General features: G+C 45.3%; 1 protein-coding gene across 1 annotated transcript in view; it reads left to right on the top strand.

Moving 5' to 3' along the window:
- The window catches only part of itga9 (integrin, alpha 9), a 574,702-nt gene that overhangs the window by 418,030 nt on the left and 135,597 nt on the right, over window positions 1-21,075 (top strand). The window contains exon 21 of the mRNA XM_078540091.1: window positions 19,526-19,615. Within this exon, the coding sequence (XP_078396217.1) occupies window positions 19,526-19,615 (90 nt within the window). The remainder of the gene's footprint in view (window positions 1-19,525; window positions 19,616-21,075) is intronic.

The following is a 21,075-nucleotide window of genomic DNA, read 5'->3' as shown; positions in this document are numbered from 1 at the left end:
ACAACACGACCCACCCAGCAGAACTGGTTTTGAGTGATTAGCACCTTGTTACTGGGCAGGTTGGTTTGGGAGAGGACACTGCTGTTGCTGCTGGATTTGGGGAATCTTGCCAAAGTATCGCTGGTGGTACTTCTCCAATGCTTTGAGGTGCCTGCTTTTTATTGTCTTTATTCTTTCATGATGTGTGGGCATCACTGGCAAGGCCAGCATTTGTTGCCCATCCCTAATTGCCCTTGAGAAGGTGGTGGTGAGTTAGGGTCAACCACATTGCTGTGGATCTGGAGTGACATGTAGGCCAGACCAGGTACAGATGGCAGATTTTCTTCCTTGAAGGACATTAATGAAGCAGAAGGGTTTTTATGACAATCAATGATAGTTTCATGGGGTGGAAGCGGGCGGAAAAAAGGACGTTTTACCCACCAGCCACAATGTTGGCTTTTCATGCTGTATCGTCCCAATTCCACCTCACTAGTCATGCACTCCTGGGAAAGATGTTATTTCAATGTCAGGCGGGTTCCGATTCGCCTGCTACGCTGTCACCTTGCAGCTTCATCAGGCTGGGCGCCACATTTAAAGTGCAGCTGCGCACACACTTTTCAGTGCTTCCAGCCTGCGACTGCTGCAGAGAAGACATGGCCCCAAAAGGCAAGAAGACTGCAGCGCCCCTGGTCTAGTGACAGGCCCCACGAGTGCTATTTGGACTCTGTGGAGGCTCACTCTGATGTCCTGTATCCCCAGTCCGGCCACAGGAAGGGCAGGAACATTACCACTCTGGCTTGGTAGGTTATGGCAGTGGTGATCAGTGCCAATGCTGCACAGAAGAGGTTGGCCATCCAATGCAGATAGAAGATGAATAATCTCACCCCTGCTGCCAGGGTAAGGAAACCATCTTATCACTCTAAACTCACACACTCAAGCCCGTCACACATTCAGTGGCATCTTGCTCACTGCCAGTTCAAGGGACATCACCACTCACTCTCTCACACACACCCTCACATCTCCATCTGGCCTCATCACCTCTGAAGACTGCCTCCTCAGCCATCCCCATCTTGAGGCCACTTGCACAGATCAATGTTGGATACCCCCCTTCCCCAGTACAGCCCTCATCCTGCAGCTTCTTCCCTTGCCTGAGGCCACTTCTCGCCCTTCCCCAAGCAATTCTTAGCCCTACAGCAATTGAAAAGCCATCCCTGTCTGTTAGGTAGAGTCCTGCCTGGGAGCCCTCCTAAAAGTGATGTGGTGCTGCCTGTGAAGCCTGGCACTGATGACCGCGTGTGCTGCCTGAATCAAGGTAGGCAAACAAACCTCAAAGTCCTGAGCGAAGTGCAGCTCGCCAGGTGCACGTCACTGTGCACAGTTGTGAAACGCGTCGACGTGCTTGGATGATCCAGCATGGGCGATGATTCTGGCGAGCTGGGCTTATAATGATATGTAGATGCATTACAGTGAGGTTCCCGATGTCCGACGACAGGAAACGCGGCCCATCATTGACTGGCAGAATGGATGATTGCAAACTGGTTTCACGACGTCATGAAACTGATTTTTGGCCTTCTCGCCATATTGTCCACTCATGCTGCCAAACACGCCTGATGCTGGTGGGCATGGAAAATTCCACCCATGGTCACCATTACTGAGACTTGCTTTATATTCCAGATTTGTTGCTTGAATTTAAATTCCATCAACTGCCATGGTGAGATTTGGGTCTCTGGATTACTATTCCAGTGACATTACCATTACGCCACCATGTACCCCCTGCTTTAGGTTGTCCAAGTCTCTGAAGCATGCAAGGATCACGGCGGCCCGGTAAACTATGACCTTAATGTTGGATTTGAGATCCTGCTCCTCAAATACCCTTTTCCTCAGTTGGCTGAAGGCTGAGCTGGCACATTGGAGGCGATAATGAATTTTGTTGTCTGTGTCTGTCTTTGTCAAGAGGAACCCAAGATACAGAAAATAATCCACATATTCCAGGAATTTGCTGTTCATCTTAATTGATGCGGGGAGGTGTTTTGCTGTGAGACCAGTTTGGAAGGGGCTCTTAGTTTCCAGGTGTTTAGTGAAACATATGATTCAGCGAAGGAGTCGACAATCACCTGGAGCTCAGTTTCTGACTAAGTGCACACACAAGTATCATCTGTATACAGGAGCTAAATTACTGAAATTGGAGTGGTTTTGGTTTTGGATTGAAGGTGGTGTAGGTTGAACAGTTTTCCACCTGTGCTATAGATTATCTCCATGCCTATGGGTAATTTGCTGGCGGTGAGGTGCGGTATTGCAGTGAGGAAAATGGAAAAGAGAGTTGGTGCAATGGTGCAGTGTCAGTCTCTCTGTACAGCACTGTCTCAGTACTATACTTAAGTGGGATGCCTAGATTATCTGCTCAAGTCCTGGAGTAGGACTTGAATGCGCAATCTTTTGACTTGGAGTGGGAAAAATAGAAATGTGACAATTTTAGCTCTTCATTTGCACCAGCACTCTTTTTTGCATCACCCTGGTTGCCTGTCCTTTTAAGCTGCCGCAGATGTCTGATGTCACATTAGTGGCCATTTCCTCAGTGCGGGTGGAAATCCCACTGTAGAAATGTTATGTTGACCCTAGAGAGATCACGTGGTATTAATCGCAGATCACTTCGGTGGGTGGAAGTCCTGTGCCACTGCCCTAATGGTGCCATTGCTGCCAAAGCAGGATTTCTTGGCAGTGGTGGATTTAAAATCTTGGGTCAGTGCCAAGTTGCCAACTCTGATTGAATATATTCCTGAAGGTTTCATTACATGACCTCCTGCTTCCTACTACCCTGCTCCACATTCCTGCCATTGATTACCCAAAACACCCTTCACCTTCCGACACCAATCAAAGTGAAACAACTCTCATCACTCAATTGGATGACTTGACTGAATCAAACAGCCTTTTTTTCCGATCTCAAACACTTTTATAACTAAGGAAAAGATGTGTTCAAAGAAAATAAACCAAATACAGTTTACTTTTTGATGCTCTTTTGATTGTTCTGCAGGGCTGATTTGCGGTAGTGTCCTGGAGATTAATCTTTCAATTCCTGGAGACTCCAGGTCAATCCTGGAGGGTTGGCAACCCCTAATTTGAATTTGATAGAATGATAAATGCAATAAATTATCAAGCAAAATAATAGAAGCTACTACACTGGGGTTGTTCCAAATATGATGGCAAAAGTGATTTAGTACAAGAACGAGGTTCAGTAGACCAAATGGTCTGTTCTCAGTAATGGCTTTGCACATTCATTTCTCCGTAACTGTGTGTGCTGCCATATTTTATTGAAGGGGTCAGGACGGACTAAATTTGGGTATTTGTATTTCAACCAAAAATTGCCCTGTTCGGGTCATTTTGGATCACCTCAGGCATTTAAGTTGGGTTTGGTTGACCTTTCCAGTACAAGCAGAGTCAAGAGGTTACTCCTTGCTGATTAAAAGCAGAATTGAAAACAATTTGCAGTTTCAGTTCGGAAAGAAGGATTCCATAGATGCTGAATAAACATGTAAATATAGGCATGGAGAAAAAACCCTAACTCACCAACTAAATAATGATATTTCTCTTTGTCCTCTTTAAACAAAAGTATGTGAAACAAGTCTTTATATTGTCAAGAGCTGACCTAAAAAACAAGATTCTGTAGCATTCCGTCATATTCATAGAACATGTTAATGTGTTGAGCTGGTGTCATTTAGGAAGCTGGATCAGAAACTAACTATGGTTAAGACTGGCATTCTTGTGTTAATAATTTAGATGTATTCAAATGCTATTTAGGCTAAATGTTTCTATAAGTAGGCTGTGCCTTTACAGTCTGAAACTGGTTTTTTTCACTTCTGTCATTGTGTTAGCATAGCCCAGGGATTAACCCAATTTAACAGTAAAACATGAACCGTACACTCACTTTAGGGTTCAAAACTCTGGTTGGAACATGTGACATTCTGACCACATGACATCTGATCATGTGGCATCTAATCACATGACACCTGCAAATGTCACTGCATTTGGTTGGATGCATGATGTCCAGTAACTTTACTCGTGCTCTTGTGCCAACAGCTATCGGGTAAGAAGCTCTGAGAACCAGGTAGCCACCCATGTGCAAGGGAAGAAGGGAATCTGAAGGTGGGAATAAGGGGAAGCAAAGAAGGGGGTGCAGTTTTCAAAGGAAAAACTAGAGGATGGAGGAACTCTGATCTCTATAACTAATTATAACTCACTGAAATTGCACCAATAACTAATACTGGGTAACAGCCAGATTCGTTTCATAGCTAGTAGTAATACAATAACTCACTGATGGCCCATATGTAGCTGGAAGTAATAGGCATAACATCCTGAAATCCCACCTTTAACTATTTTGGCCTAGATTTTTGTCATGACAGAGAGCCTCCAGGTCATGGAAAATTGGCTGAAGAGGCCCAAATACGGAAGCCCTTCCCCAAACATGGCACTTACCATTTTTGCAGGGGCGGGAAAGAACTCAGATCAGGATTCGCGCATTCGCATTTCACAGAGGCAGCTGCCACCCCTCGTGTGTGATTTTGGTGTGAGGTGTGTCTGAAACCTGACATGTACAGATTAGACCTGGTAGGAGCAGGTCTGAACGTTATGGATTTGTTTGGATAATCAAGATATCCTGTTGGAGAGGTAAGATATTCTTTGGACATGGTCCTGGGACACCATGATGCAGGTCAGGTGTTGTTTTAGAGAGGTCAGGTGCCTTTTGGGATGCTAAAATTAGGCATGAAGGTGCGTAAAAAGTGCATTAACTCATTGGAATTGTGAAGCTCAGTAAATAGACTGTAAATTAATTTTAATTTACAATTATGTATAAAATGTATAAAATTGAAGCTATGGATAGATGTTATGCAGCATAATTATTATAAAAAAATGACAGTCAAATAGTTTACACTTCTTAAACCTCAGTCTTTCTGTAGCTAAAGTTAGGCTCGTCTACAAGCACTATTTTAACTTTTCTTGCAATTGCTTGTAATGAAACAGTTTCTTCCTTTGTACAAAAAATCTTTCAGGTGAAGTTGTCATATTTAGCTTGTACTTATTTTAACACCTGCCATAATATCATGCTTCTCTCTTCATACTGACTCAGTAATACTACAGAAGAGGTAGTAATGTATAACACTTCAGTATAGTACTGAGAGAGTGCTGCCTTGTTGCAAGTGGCGTCTTTTACTTGGGACATCTTTCTGTTTGGGTGGGATGTAAAAATCCCATGGCACTATTGAAAGAGCCAGTGGATTGTTCTGACTAACCTGACTCAAGCAACAATTGCACCAACATATGACCTGTTGGAATACCTTGTGGCTGTTTGTGGGATCGTGTTGTGCCACTGTGTTTGCTTTCTTTACTACAGCGACTACACTGTAAAAGTAATTAATTGACAGCTAGGTGTTTTGAGACATCCGGAGGATATGAAAGGTGCTATATGAATGCACATTCTTTCTTTACTGACCTAACTTGGCATATTATAGAGGACAGAACATCTTTTTCGTTTCCCTGTGTCTACTCAGATTGTGAATGCTGCTGTTAAGGGAGTTGCATAAAAAAACTAAAAAACATACAAAAATCTTTCTCTGGTCACAATTCTGTTCTTTAAAAAGTCATAAATTGATTTTCTATTATGTTGTTAGAATCGGTCAATACTTCACTCTGATGGCTACATTATAGGGGCAACTTTGTTCAAAGTACTGGTTTATTATCTGTTTTTTAAAATAAAAACTACTTGGAGTGAATTTCCTTGGGGTTATCTCAGTTGGCCATTGTAGTTTTCACAAGAGCAATGGGAAATCCAGATAAAGATTTGGTGGACATCTAGGAGACCTTATTTGGGAAGTCACCCACTTTGTTTCTAAGGGAAGAATCATCCCAGATTTGCACAAAGTGCAGTAGCGGATGGGAAACAGGGTGTTTTATCTGCTGGCCACTTTTCGCGCCATATCATCCCATTCCAGGCACCTCCTGCCTCATTAATAATGTATTCTCAGGAAACACGCCAGGTCGCTGGTGGGGCGGCCTCTGATTCGCCTGCCCCGCCATCACCCTCAGCCTTCAGTAATCTGAGTACCATGTTTAAAGGGCACAGAGCGGGCACTCTCTAAGGCATTGGAAGCTGCTGCAAAGCCATGGCTGCCAAAGGGAGGAAAAATGCAGCCCAAAATTTAGCGACGTCTCCCTCAGGCACCTACTGGATACTGTGGAGGCCTGCTGCTAAGTCCTCTATTCGCTCTCTGGGTGAAGACCAGCAAGCAAGGCCACCAATCCAGGATAGGAGGCGGTAGCAGCGGTGGTCAGCACCAACGCCCTGCAAAAGAGGAGAGCCACCCAGTGCCAAAAGAGGATGAATGATCTCCTCCGTTTCACCAGGGTAAGTCACTCTTCTGATCGCTCTCAACTCTCACACTCGCAAACTCATCACACATCCACAGGGATCTCACTCACTGCCAGTTCAAGGAACGTCACCATTCACTCCCTCTCACACACACCTTCATCTATCCTCATCCCGTCCATGGCACCGCTCACAAACCACACATGCCAGGTATCCTTATCATCTGGCCTGGAAGGCAGCCTGCTGACATTCTCTCCATCTGTATTCATGCAAGACAAGCTGGCACACAATAAAAGGGAGAGGTTGCAGACTGGTGGAGGAATGACTGACATCAAGGTCCTTTGCAAATAGTCACACAGCTGGCTGGCGACAATCTGGACCATTCCTGGGAAGTTGGCTGTGCTCAACCAGGTGAGGATCCAGTGCAACATCCATCAGACAGCCATGCTGTGAGTCAGTTCCCCTGTTCCGCAGTCCCCTGCCATGCACTAATTATCTCTCCTTGCTTTCGCAGGCACATCTGGGACTCAAGGCCCAAAGGCACCTCAGAAGAAGAATCTGATGACACCCTCATTGAAGACCGGTCAGAACGCTCACCCACACCCTCCACCAGTGCAGAGACACAAATCTCAGTGAGACCTAGTTCTAGAGTAGCCTCAAGATCACATTCTGGTGAACACATCGCACTGTCTGATTCACAGCAGGTGACAGCAGGGACCTTCCAGGTTTCTGGTACTCAGCGGAGGCCTGAAATCTGCTGAGTCTGAATCAGATGAGGAGCCTCTGGACTCGACCATACCTCAGTTTCTGGAGCTGCAAAGGCAAGCTCGGGAACATCAGGAAGGGATGTCCATTGCACTCCTCAGATTGTAAGACACGATGGAGGAGTCCGTCCACTTTCAGCCTGAGGTGATAGCGCCAGCATGCCAACGCACTGAGGTCAATATTAGTAGGATGGCGGCTGCCATGGAGACCTTGGCCCAGGAAAGCAGTCCCGCACTGCAGCGGGGGCTGTACTCCATCACAGACATCATGGTTGGCCTCCAACAGTGTCAACACGAGAGGGGTGCGGGGCAGCTCAATCTCACTCTAGCCTCCCCTTCTCCTCACAGAGTCAGCCAGGGGCTCTTGGGCACCTATAGGGAGGTTCAGCAGGTGCACACCCCAGGGCCATCCATCCAAATGACTCTGGGTCCAGTCTATCTGAATCCCCTCTTCATGTGACGTCAGCAGCTCCAGCTCCAGAGGCCGAGGAGGGTGCCACTGCCACACATCCTACAGGTGATATTTATGAGCACTGCTCAATTTTGGGCACACTCATCTCCAAGTTCCCCTCAAAATTCGGGTTGCCAGGTGCATGCCTTTTAAAGGCAGTAGTGAAGCACACCATTCTGATATCACGCCTACGGGGGCGGTAAATTTGACATGGGAGGATGATTCCGGCAAGCAGGTCTTATTGTTAGATGCAAATTTATTAAAATGACGTTCCCCACGTTTAGCGGCAGGAAACACGGCCCGCCATTGACAGACGATCACAAACTGGTTTCATGACTGCTGAAACCCGGTTTTTGGCCTTTTCATCATATTGTGTCTCCCCCACCCCCACCCTGCCCTCCATGCACCCTGCCCAACAGGGCCGGAAAATTCTGGCCTAAATGTATTTCCTGTTGTTTAAAAATAGTATTCAATTTACTGCAGTAATGAAGACCAGTTACTTCATGCATCTCTCCTTCTATTCATGTGTCTTCACTAAAGGGAGGCATCCCTGGAATTTAAAAATGAATCTTTCCCTTAGTGCTAACCCAGAGCCCAGGAAAGCATTTACCAATTATGTTTTATATCTTCCATGATCCTGTGCTCCAGTGTGGAAGCGTGCCTGCAAGGAACACTGGTCAAAGATGAGGTTATGACATTGAAAGTGCTGCTTCCGTTGGGAATGTAGAATCACCTTTAAAAAATTATCCCCCTGTACTTGTTTAAAGGATATTGAGGCCATGGGAGTGCACCCTAATGCCAGCCTGGCTCAGATCAGCTAACTTAATTGGCACAGAGGAGAGTTGAACCTGGAACCTTGCTGGTCTTTATGCCTTAGTCAAGTCACGAGGAGAGCCAGCTCCTGTTTGAATAACAAGGATGGCTGCCTTATCCCCAAAGTCTCTGCCAATGATACTCATCAGTTATATTTACATGTCAACTGTTAAGTTGGTGTGAACGGATCTTTACTAACTCAGGATGAAATGAGTGAGGCTCTCTTCCACTTTTCCTTGCCCCAGAGCTGGGAGGACTTGACTGGATTTATATCAATGGTGAAACTTTTGCGTGACCCCATCCTTACTGGTGGAGGCCTTACCCAATGAATGAGGATTATAAAATGATAGCTATGCAATCCATGATAATGCCCGTTTCTACCATGTTGACCCCTTTAACTTTAGTTTTGTATCAATTCTCCAGTAGTTGTGGAACCTCAGCCTTAATCAGCTACTGGGAGCAACACAAGACTTGATAGTCGATGGTCTTCCCTGGTGGTTGAGATTTGGAACACGTTAGGGAACTATCCTCCAACCTATTGCTCAACTGCTAACGTACTAACATGGTGCTGTAAATGAAAACACAACCACACAAACAAACTTTTCGGCCATTAATTTCACAGTTTGACTGTATACCACTTCCATTTGAAGAACTATCACACAGTTTTACATTGTCCAGAAACATTCTGCGTGGGGGTTCAGAACTTTGTAAATCTTTACCAGCTTCATCTTACACCACTAACCGTAGCCTTGTTCGCACTGGAAGTTGCCTCCTCCAATTAAATAGATGTTTATAGCTATAATTAAATTAACACCTCTCAGGCCACATCATGCTGTGTAACAAGCAAAGAGGTCAGGACAATAGGATACACTTACGTAGTTTGTTGAAATTTTATTTTGAGAAGATATTTGCAAAAGAAGATAAGCTGCAGTAAAACTTTAGAACAAAGTGTTTACTCAGAATTGTTTACAAGATATGTAGTAACATGAAGAATGAGCAGGGCGAATTATAATTCAAAGATTTTGGCATGGACATCATTCTACATTCTAGCTTGTATGGAGTCTGGTTAACAAATAAATTGCATAATACATTCAGATGCAGCATTCTTGTAGTTCCTGTGATAATCTTAATTGGATCCAGCTGCTTGTTGAGTTTTAGTAGAGTGGTGGTGGTTGTTGTTGGTGGTGGTGGGTGGGGGGTAGGGGTGGTGGGAGGAAGGATTTGATTGTTTTGAGTCAGTATCCTGAAAGACGTACGGTACTTATTAAATACTCTCCTGTTCCCATCCAATAAAGGGACCACAACTTCATTGATTGGGGTCAAGACAGGGTTTTTGTTCAACTTCTTTTCTCTCAAAAATCAACATTGCAGCAAACTAACTGAAGGAAATACAACCAACATTTAGAAGCTTGATTAAAATCAGGGCAGTTTTCTAAAACTATCTTTCTAATATATGTGTAAACTGTTAACTAAACCACATTATTTGAGTTGTGGGTAGTGGCTCTGTCTGCCTTGTTATCTCCTGTTAGCTTTTGGGCTGTTTCAGCAACACCTCGATCTGCCTCCATCAGTTCTCTGATCTCCTTCAGCGTTTTTTTTTCTACAGATGCCCATCCCCCACAGAACTAAACAGGCAATGGGGAGAGAGAGAAAGATTGAAAATAATAATTTTGCTCTAGAATTTTACATTTTTTCTCCAGCAAAATTAAGTATGCCATCCTGAGTGGTAGAGACAGCTGTAATTGATCTCATAGCAGTATTCAAAAAGGAGCATGGAGTTCTGCTGGAGTCCTGACCAACATTCCTCCCTGAACCAACAGCATAAAATAACACATTCATTGGTCAGTCATCTCACTGCTGTTTTGTGAGATCCTGCTGTGCATAAATCAACTTCTGTGTTTTTCTGCACATCAGCAATAGCAAATTAATTTGTGCAGTGTGATTTCGGATATAATATGGGCAATGCAAATTCTCAAGACTAATACCTTCTAGTCAGAATTCAAAGCATCAGTTCTTTTAAAGGGTTTACACTCCATTGGCTGTGATGTGCTTTGGGGTGTTCTGAGGACATGAAAGACAGCTTGTAAATGCAAGTTCTTTCTATAAAAACATCCTTTCTAAACCTAAGTGTTTACATGCAAGCTGCTGTTCTATTGGTTCTCCTAGTGTGGGCTTATTTGTGTAGCAGTGGTCACACCAAAGTAAAGCAACCTGGAGTTAAGAAACTTGCTCTTACTGACTGCCACTGGTCTTGCTGGGACCGACTGATAAATCCTCTGGTCTAGTGGTGTCAGCACACTTTGGTAGTGACATCATGACATCGCTCACAGATACCACGTACCGCTCATGATGTCTTAACATAACATCATGATGTCACTGCACCATACGCTGGGCAAAAGGACAGGGTCAGTCAGCATATGTACAAAATCAGAGGCCCCAGAAAAACCATCTACACTGTTCAATGCAGGAGAGTTGCTTGGTTGGTCACTTTCCTGAGACTTGGGCTGCACTGTAAAAGCAGCTTCAGATTCAACTCAACGTTTTATTAGCAGGATCTATGAACATATTGGACATCAGGGAATATTGGTCTAAATGAAGGGACATTTTCTCATCTGCACACTTCTAAATGGTCTGCATGACTTGAGAGCCAGTTCTGGGGAAGATTAATGCCTTCTAGTCAGAATTCTATGCATCAGTTCTATTAAAGGGAAACTTGCCTTTGTGCTAAATCTAGTTTAAGCCCCTGGTTCCATGAGATGTGCATGTTAGAAATGTACAAACCCATAGCATAAGCCACATTAACCCATTTGGCCGTGGCATTTTAAGGCAAGATGCAGCTTGCACTCTTTAATTTGTTCACTTTGTAATCCAATCCTTGATCTATTGGGATCATCTATCCCTTGCTCGATTCATCATTGTTGGAATGCAGTGGTTAGTCTAGCTGCTCTGTACTAGTATTGCTATACAAGTACTTGAGTAGTGTTCTTTGAAAAATAGCAAAGATTGCTCAAAAATAGTCCTGCGAAGCTATCCACTGATAACAGTTGTACAAAGTACAAGAGTCAAATATGAGTTGAGTTTCTTGGATGCAAAATAACAGTAAGAAAATGAGCAGTTTTAGGAGTCTGGCTGAATACTCATAAGAATTCAGAGATTGATTCCATATATGGCAGAAATGCAAACAGTTATTAGCAAAACCATCAACTTGCACTGACATAGTTAATAGTTTAAGATGTAATTGCATTTTAACACATACAGAGCCTCACTCAGCAAACTTTTAAACCCACTGACATTTCTGGGTCTAACACAAACCAGGTACATTCAGATTATTTACACTGTAAATAATCCAAAGCTATTTCCTGATTAACTCAATAGCCAAGCTCCATGCTTTTTGTGGAATCAGGCCCATGTCTGCTAAGGATACAAGAGCCATCCCACAATGAACCTGGCACAGCCAAAAGAGGCCAAATGTTATTTTTCTGGAGTTGGTCTGCCCCATTGGGAAAAAAACAATCCAATGGAACAATTCTAAAATTAGCTTACTCTTTATTGAATTAAGTGAAATTAAATTAATTATAATTTTTTTCAGTTTTTCCAAGCAAAAAAAATGCAATAGTCACATTAACACTGTTCGATACATGGGAACAAGAGATTCAATTTTGAGAAGAGCCCAAGCATTGTGAAACAGAATAATATTCATCTCCCGAATGTTTGCCCTGCAATTTTGTTTCTGATGATTTTATATACTCTGATATCTTGGGCTCACTTGTCAAATTTAATAAGACTATTTTCAGCCAGACTATTTTGTGGCTATTCCTACATTACAGCAATGATTAAACTTCGAAAGTATCTCATTGGTTGTAAAACATTTTGAGCATCCTGAGGTCATGAAAAGCACTATACAAATACAGTGCTAGACTTTTATTGGGACAGGGCCAATTTACAGTGTTTACCAGATTTCCTAATTTAGACTGACATACAAACATTCCCTGACTCAACAGTCACTTCAGCTACATGAGCTACCCTTGGCCAGACATTCCCTGGAACTTTTCTTCTCACTGATACTCATTAGGCACCTCATTGCATTGGAACTCTAGTTCTTTAAAACGTTTGTTTTTGGGATTATGAGAACGTATTCAGACAATGAATTGCAAGTCAAAGATGCATGTCAGCTGCTTTTGGCACCTGGTCAAAATAAATCCTACCACAGTGGTTCTCCTCTCTATTATCTTGTATTGTTTGATTTGGATTCAAAAAGGTCAATAGATGAACTGCACCATTGTGAATGTAGGCTGTTTTATTGTATATGGAAAGCTGGGGTGAGCGAAAAGGTCTGTTTAAGCCAGTAAACTGCAATGCTGTTTCTCAGACCGTTTTACCAGTATTTCCAGTGAGAATTAATTTAAAAACATTACAATGTATTTACCGTGACAGTGCGAGCATTACGAGTGGGATATTATCAGCTTTGATGCTCCCAAAATATATTGGCAAGCTTTGTCTACCCAGAATACATTGCCATCATATAAATACAGAACACACTTTTTTCCATGATTACCCAAAACAAATCTCTCAATTCTCCATCCAATAAACATTGCTATCTTCTGTGTACCCATAACACATTGTCAGCCTCGGTATGCCTGGAACATTGATCGCCTGTGTGTGGTCAGAATAAATTGCCAACTTCTGTGTATTAAAAACATATTGCTATTTTCTGTGTACTCTGAAGATACTGTAGTCTCTGCATATTCAAAACATATTTCCATCTTCTGCAAACCAGAACACATTGGTGTTTCGTGAGTACCCAGAAAACACTTGTCACATTATGTGTGCCCAATATGCGTCATCCTGTGTGTGCCCAAAACATGTCACCTTGTGTGTGCTCAGAATATGTCATCATGTGCCTAGAATGTGTTGTCATCCTGTGTGTTCCCAAACATGTGTCACCATGTGTGTCCAGAACTTGTCATCTGCTGTGTGCCCAAAAAGTGTTGTTAACTTGGGGCATATGAATCAGGCTCGCTGACCCTGGAAACAGATTGTAGGTGGCCACAGGGGTGGACAATTGCTGAGGTGGGCTGTTTAGAAGGCCAGTCTCGATTCTCTAGGACTTCATCCCGGTTGTTTTAGACAATGTTAGGCCCTCTAGCCCTCACATTTCTCACACCCTTGGCCCCGACTCATCCCCAATGGCCCCTCATACCCCCCATGCCACCTCCATAGCCATTTACCCAGTGCCCACCATGGACAGACCTCAGGAGCCATATGGAGATGAAAGAAATACATTTCTAACAATTCAATACAACTCTCACTCATACACACTTGATAGTGAAAAATAAACTCCCATACAAGAAACTGGTTCAAAGCTTTTAAATCTCTTCAAGTGATTAGTTTCTTATAAAAACAAAAACGCTTCTCTTCAAACCCCACATCAGAGTAAATCCTTTAATATCCTTATAAAACTATCAACCATACTGTAAACCCAGAATCCACTGCTGAGATAATTGTAGCTTTGAAACTTAGTCAATCATTCATAATGACGTAATACTAGCCCTTGGGGAAATGTCAACAAAGAACTCTATTGAAACTACATGATCAGATTGCATTTTTTCTAACCTACACCAGAAGGTCTGTCAATCCAATCAGCTCAGCAGTACGTTTTTCTTAACTCTGACTCAACTCTCTCAGCCTGTTTCTTTCAAATTTCAAGAGTGGGAGATTAAAAAAAACCCCAGATCATGACATATAAACAAACCTTATCTGCCCTTCAAGAGCGTTTACATCTGCTCCATCAATTCGTGACTCCCACACTGCGGGTTAGGACCCTTGCCGTATCCAAGATGGGGTATGTTTGAACTCAGTTTAAATAGTTCTCCTGAGTTTGGTTTTCCCTCCTCTGTGAGTCACACCCCATCCCCATGCCCCTGCGACAAAAATGGGATCTGGGATAGGGTTGGGACTTCTGCATGCGGGTCTTGCCTGCCATTTTAAAGGTCTGCAGACTGTGTGTAAGTCCTGCCCAATGACCCCAAACAATTGAACCATTATCATGGTCAAGCCTCTTTTGGATTGACTCTAAGCTACCAGATCTCAATGAGCACTAATGGGCAGCTCGCCAATTAGATTTAGCTTGAACATACACAGTCTCTGACTATAGAAAATGAGGCATCTCCAACCTTAGACTCAGAGGTTGCTACACTGACTTATTCAGAGAGGAATAGAGGGACATATACTGCCATCTGACCCCTTCCAGAATTTTGTGTATCAAAACCAGACTCTTTGAGCCTCTAATCATAGTTCCATCTTGAATGATAAACACTTCTCTCCAGTTGATTTATACATCCCCCACCAGTTTTCACTCTTTCAGATTTTCAATAAAACCTTTAGCCCAGCACCTCTCTTTCTCCCCCTCCATTTAGTTTTCTTCAGTTTGACTAAATAGCTTGCTTACCTTCCAGTTTCCAGCTCCAATGAAGGCTCTGTACCTAAGACATTAACCTGTGTATTTGTTAGAGATGTTAACTGACCTGTTGTAACATTTTCATTTTTATTTTTGATTTAAGATATCTTTTTATTAAAATGATGCATGCGAGCCCCTAAACTAAAATTTAGTGGGTTTTGTTCTTCTGATATGTGAAGCAGAGGAGAGGCGGTGGCATAGTAGTTTTGTCATTGACTACTAATTCAGATACCCAGGGTAATGCTCACCATGGCAGATGGTGAAATTTAAATTCAATTAAAAAAAAAAATCTGGAATTAAAAGTCTAATGATGACCATGAAACCATTGTTGATGTTGTAAAAACCCACCTGGTTCACTAATGTCTTTTAGGGAAGGAAACCTGCTGTCCTTACCTGGTCTGGCCTACATGTGACTCCAGACCCACAGCAATACGGTTGACTCTTAAATACCCTCTGAAATGGCCTAGCAAGACACTCAGTTCTCAAGGGCTATTATGTATGGGTAATAAATGCTGGCCTAGCCAACAATGCCCACATCCCATGAACGAATAAAACATTAATAAAATAATACTTTGTATACACTGGGATGCAAGTATCTCGGGCTAAGCAGCCCTTTGATTTTTGGTCCATTCACCATGACCTTGAGGGCTTTGAGTGAACAGAGTGTTTCAAATCTGTTGTTAATAAAATTCAGTTAACATTGTATTTAAATCTGGAAATCTGCTGCCTTAAATTTCCTTCCTAATCCAATGGGACATCATTACTTGTCTATAAAACTATCAAATGATCAAAATATTCAAATCACTGTTCAGAAATGTTGAATGGTGCAGCTGTTATGCAATTGTGACTTCTACCATTCAAACCTGAGCAGTTTGAAAAGATAAAAGCTATCTTTCAGACTTTGTACCTACAGTGCTGAATCAGGAAATATCCCCGCAACACCATTATTTGTCATCAAACCACAGTATTATAATTATTTAACTACACATCGGGCAGAATTGTCCAGTCCCATTGATGGTGGGGGCAGGGGGAGAATTCAGCGTGAGGGTTAGGAATCAGTTTCAGGCCGGCGTGAAATCACAGCGGGATCATTCGATGGTGTGGACCATGAATCCCACTGGAAGCTGGCGTGAACACAGTTTGCATCCTGCTAATAGGATGCAAAATAAGGCCCGACCAGAATCGTCCAACACACCAGATTTACCATTACGTGGTGGGAAAACACACCGGCCCAGAACTGGTCTGGATAAGTGTGATGTGCAGAAGTCAGGACTTGCCGTTAGGGCCTTGCTCATATCGCAGACATCCATGGAGCAGAAGATGCCAGAGTCCTACAGCTACCGGACCCTGGAGGAACACGTGCACCGCATGCTGGGTGGATCCTCGTGGGCATGTCTCTGCCGCGAAACAGCTCTTGGAAGGTGGGAGGTCTCTGCTGATGCTTCGGAACATCACGGTCTTGGCGATGGGCTGCTATGGATGATCAGAGAAGGGAGGGGTGACTAAGGTCTAGCTGTGAATGGGAGAGGAAGGTGTACCGTGTGGGCTGGGGGGGCGGGGGGGTTGGAATGGGGGTGAAATGAAGGTGTCGGGGGGTGGTGAGGTTGGGATGGGGAGGATGAAGGTGTCAGGGGGAGAGGTTTGGGGGATGAAATGAAGGTGTCGGGAGATGACGTTGGGAGGAGGTCGAACGTGTCATCGGGGTGGAGGGATTACGGGAGGGAGGAGGGTGTAATGGGGGAGAAAGCTGCAAGTGGGGAGGTAGGTATAAGGGGGGGAGTTCAAAGAGGGGATGGTGTCCAGGGGGAAGAGGGAGCTCGGAGATGGGGAGGTGTCCAGGCAGGGGGAGGGGTGACTTCGGAGAGGGGGAGGTGTCCAGGGAAGGGGAGGAGTGAATTCGGAGAGGGGCAGGTGTCCAAGGAGGGGGAAGAGTGACTTTGGAGAGGGGAAGGTGTCCAGGGAGGGGGAGAAGGAAGTTTGGAGAGGGGAAGGTGTCCGGGGAGGATGTCCCGGGAGGGGGAGGACGGTGTTCGGAGAGGCGAAGGGCGGAAGGTGCCCAGGGGGAGGAGGGAGTAAGTTTGGGGGGGGTGGGGGTGTGGGTGTGGGGGAGGAATGTCCAGGTGAACGTGCAAGGCAGGAGTCTGTGGAGTCAGTGACTGCCTCCTGGGGAGCGATATGAGGGTGGGTGTGGTAGGAGGCAGTGGTGAGTGTGCAGGGGGGCAGAGGGAGCCGCTAAGATGGGAGGGCGAGGGTGTGTTGGTAATGGTAGAAGGGGCGGAGGCAGACACGGTCCCTGTGGGTGAGAAGGAGGTGGTCGGGGAGGTCAATGTGGATGGGGGTGGGATTCTCAGGAAGGTAGGGAATTTCACCTGGACATCCTGGAACTGCAAGGGTTCGGGTTGGTAGGTGGCGGTGGGGAGGTGGAAGATGATCCTGGGGGTTCCGCAGTGATGGGGGAAAGGGCATGGGCGACTAGGAAAGGGAAAAGGGAGGGGGATCTATTCAAAATCATTACCAGGACCATGTTTGTCAAATCGAAAGTGAGAGGAGCCTCGTGTTGGACGGGCACAGGTCCTGTATGGGAGTGTGATCAGTGGGTGGGCGGAGATGCAGGTCAGCTCAGATGGACAACTGAAAGAGAACCACAGCAGGCAGCATTGAAAATGCTCAGGACATTGAGATGAGTGTGATGAATGAAGGCTCTGTGGGAGAGTGCTTGAACTAGGCTCTGAAAGGCCCTGCCACACTTCTCCCTCCAGAATCACTAGTGCTGCGTGCACCTGAACTGCTATTGTGGGGGGAGGGTGGGGGGGGTGTTGGGGATAAAGGGGGTTGTAGGGTTCTCTGGGATACAGGGGGAGGACTGCAAATGAAGCTGGAAGACACCATTACACGTTATTAAGTGAAGGTGAATATATTTTCAGATTATAAAGTGACAAAATATGTTCACCTGTGCAACATCTTGGGATCAGAAATTCTTAACTTTCCTTGACCTACCATTTCTTCTAAATGCTGCCCTGACAGCCGCAGCAGGGGTGGGGACATCCTGTGCAATGGTTGGCCCTGTTGCCTCTGATGACTTTAGTGTGCATCCTTTGGAGAACTGAGGCCTTGGGAGCCCCGGCTTGCCTTGGCTGTCCTCCTGTGGGCCAGCTGCTCCCTCTGCGGTGACTGAGAATGAAGTTTGAGGGGGTCACAGGCAAAGGGGACTCAGAGAGGCAGGAGAGCCTCAGAGATTCTTGAGTGGATGACCCAGGGGTGTCCAGCTGTTGCTCCTCCCTTCGGGTGCCCGAGGGCCCCGGCCTGACTCCTTGAAAGGAAGGAGCACCTGGAGGGATGTTGAAGTGTCCTGTTTCCCCCTTGAGTTGCCACTGCAGGAACTCACCCCTGGCTCCTGCGATGGAGGGCAGGTCTGCACATATCTCCGTGTCCTGCTGGACCAGGGTCTCCATGGCATCTGCCATCCTTCCCATGGAAAGCTCCAAACACACACATGTGGGCATTACTTCATCAGAGAGCAGGTGGACGCAGTCCTCTGACTTATGTGCCCTTCTGTAGAGGGCTTCCAAAGGCTCTGCGTGATGTTCCCCTGCCTTCTGCTGACTCTCCATGATGAGTTGGAAGGCTAAATCTAGAGGCTCGTCATCTGACTCGGACCTCACAGATGCCTCCTCCCCAGCAGCCCTCCGAATGCGGGGGAGCTCGGCTGAACCGGCTGCAGATACATGTCCATGCAGTGACCGCTAGATTGTGAACCTGAGCCTGCTCTAGTTCTAGGTCCCACTGAGGTGTGTGTCTCTGCGCTGGTGGAGGGTGTGGGTAAGCGGTAAGTGCTATGATGGGTCTTCCAGGCTGCTTATTTCCAGTTCTTCAATGGAGGAGGTGTCCTCTTGGCTGGAGATGAGGACCTGGATGGGGCTGAGGGACTGGCTGGCTGAGGGTGTCAGTCGCTTGGCAGAGCTCCCTGTAAACCAAAGTAGAAATAAGTAGTGCATGGCAGCAGAGTCAAAAGCAGGAGACAGAGCGCTCACATATACGGTGAGAGAGGGACGATGTAGAGTAGGATCCTCGGGTGGGTGTTCACCGCTGACTTCACCGTCGCCGCAGGTACAATTCACATCCTCACCAGTCAGCACGATGGCACGCTCCTCAAAGTGAGTGAGGGGCTCCCTGCTGTTGTGAGCAGGCTTCTGCATGAAAACAGGTGGAAAGAGTGTGAGCAGGACACATAGCACTGTACAGAATGTTTGTGTGGTGAGCGGGGACATGGACAGGATGAGGATACGGGTTCCAGAGAATATGAGCCTGATGGAGGTGTGAGGGTATGTGTGAGAGTTAGTGGTGTTGTCCCTTGAGGTGTGAGATCCCTGTAGATGTGTGATGGGTTTGTGAGCCAGTGAGTTGAGAGTGATGACGTTGTTGACTTACCCTGGCGGAGCGGATAAGATTGTTCATCCTCTTCCTGCACTGGATGGCTGTCCTCTGTGCTCCAGTGATGCTGATCACTGCTGCCACCGCCTCCCAGGCTGGATTGGTGAACCTCCTGCGGCCATTGCGGGGGTAGAGGACTTTGTGTCCAGTGGATAAAACATCTTTCTTCATGCCCGTTACCGCACTTAGTGCAAATCTGGTACGATTCCACTCATTGTTTCTGATATGGCAGTTTGACTAATTCAGTTTTATGTTTTGTTTCTTTTCTGCAGTGGGAATGTGGAGCGGAATGAATCTCTATTTGACAACACACTCATTCTCACCATGCCTCTGAAACATGAAGTGGACACGACTATCACGGGGTAAATTTGACCAAAATACTGGCAGGATTTGAAGGGAACATTGCTGGAATATAATTTGCCACAAAGATTAAGGGGTAGAAATTCAGGAGCACACATTTTTTGATGTGTGGGAATGGGGTGGAGGTTTGAGGTTGAATCCTTGCACCTGAATAGTGAGGACTGAGGGGCCTGATATTGGGCCTAGGGCCTGTTTAGCATCAAGCTGGAGCAGTGTGTCAGCCAGCCAGCAGAGAGAATCAAGATGAAGAGAATCACATTGCTGGGAGTGGGGTGGTGGGGGAGAGGGGTGCAGTGGGAGCAGAAGCCAGGGTTGGGGGAAAGAAGGTTTGCTGAAGCTGGAGGCCACATTCAGGAGATCAGAACTGGCAGGTGTAGCCATCGCACGACGATTTATTTTCCTCTCCTTCCAGCAGAAATTGCATGTGCATTCTCTGTACGACATATTAAAGAGGAATGGAAGGAAAGAAGGTGCAGCTGAGGTTATTAGGTTATACAATTAGGTAAAGAGTAGAGGTTAGACAGCAATAGGAACTGAAGGAGATCTGATACAACTGGGTTATGGAGTATTCTGAGAGGTGGGAGAATTAAATACTGGGTTTTAGATTAATAGGAATGGAGGGAGACCTGGTCATACTACGGTACAGAGTGATAGGAGAGGGGAAAGGTGTTTGAGTTGAAGAGTATTGAGAAAGGCAGGCCTCAAGATAATACTCGATAAAGGAAGAACTGGAAGGAGGTACTAAACTTTGCCTCAGTGTGTAGTTTCCAAAGGATGTTGCAGGCTTTCAGTATTGTCAGATGACTTCCTCTTTCCTCTGTAGAGGAACAACCACTGCAGTGTCAAAGTTAAAGATTTACTAGTAATGGGTTCACTGACTCCTGAGTCATTACTCGAGTGCCAGTTTAGTAATTTGCAGCTTTGATCTTTTTGCAGCTTTCTGGAAAATAAATATGCTGTTGAGTAATTAACCCTTCGGACGCTGCAAGCCCTGTGCTGCTTTGAAAATACGTAACAAAGCCGGTTGTCTGTGTATGGCTCACCACACTTAATGGGCTGGTGGTAGGGCAGGACTTCCACTTGTCCCTTTGACCCCACCATAACCCTGACCTGTTTTCCTGGGCAGTGGTTCATTTTTCATGCATGACATAGAAAACGTTCTCTTGAAAATGAAAATTAGGCGTTTTTTATAATGGGCTGATGATCCATCCTGCCAGTTAACTGTGCAGGTGCTGAAAACAAAAATGACCCCCCTGTCTTTAGCGTCCTGTGCATCCCACCCTCTGCCTCACTATTAGTGGGTAAACCTAGCTCCCATTCTCTGGGACTCCCTCCCAAGTCTTTAATCACCCCTTTGAAGCTTTCTCTGCTAGCTCAGTGTTTTGTTCCTCATACAACTACTGTGCAAAGTGCTTTGAAACATTTCGTACATTAAAGTTACTGCATAAAATGCAAGCTGTTG

Source organism: Cetorhinus maximus, chromosome 4, assembly GCF_964194155.1.
Source record: "Cetorhinus maximus chromosome 4, sCetMax3.hap1.1, whole genome shotgun sequence".
In the NCBI taxonomy this organism is placed as follows: Eukaryota; Metazoa; Chordata; class Chondrichthyes; order Lamniformes; family Cetorhinidae; genus Cetorhinus; species Cetorhinus maximus.
Note: the sequence above shows the minus strand (reverse complement) of the source record. Positions and strands in the feature narration are given on the sequence as shown.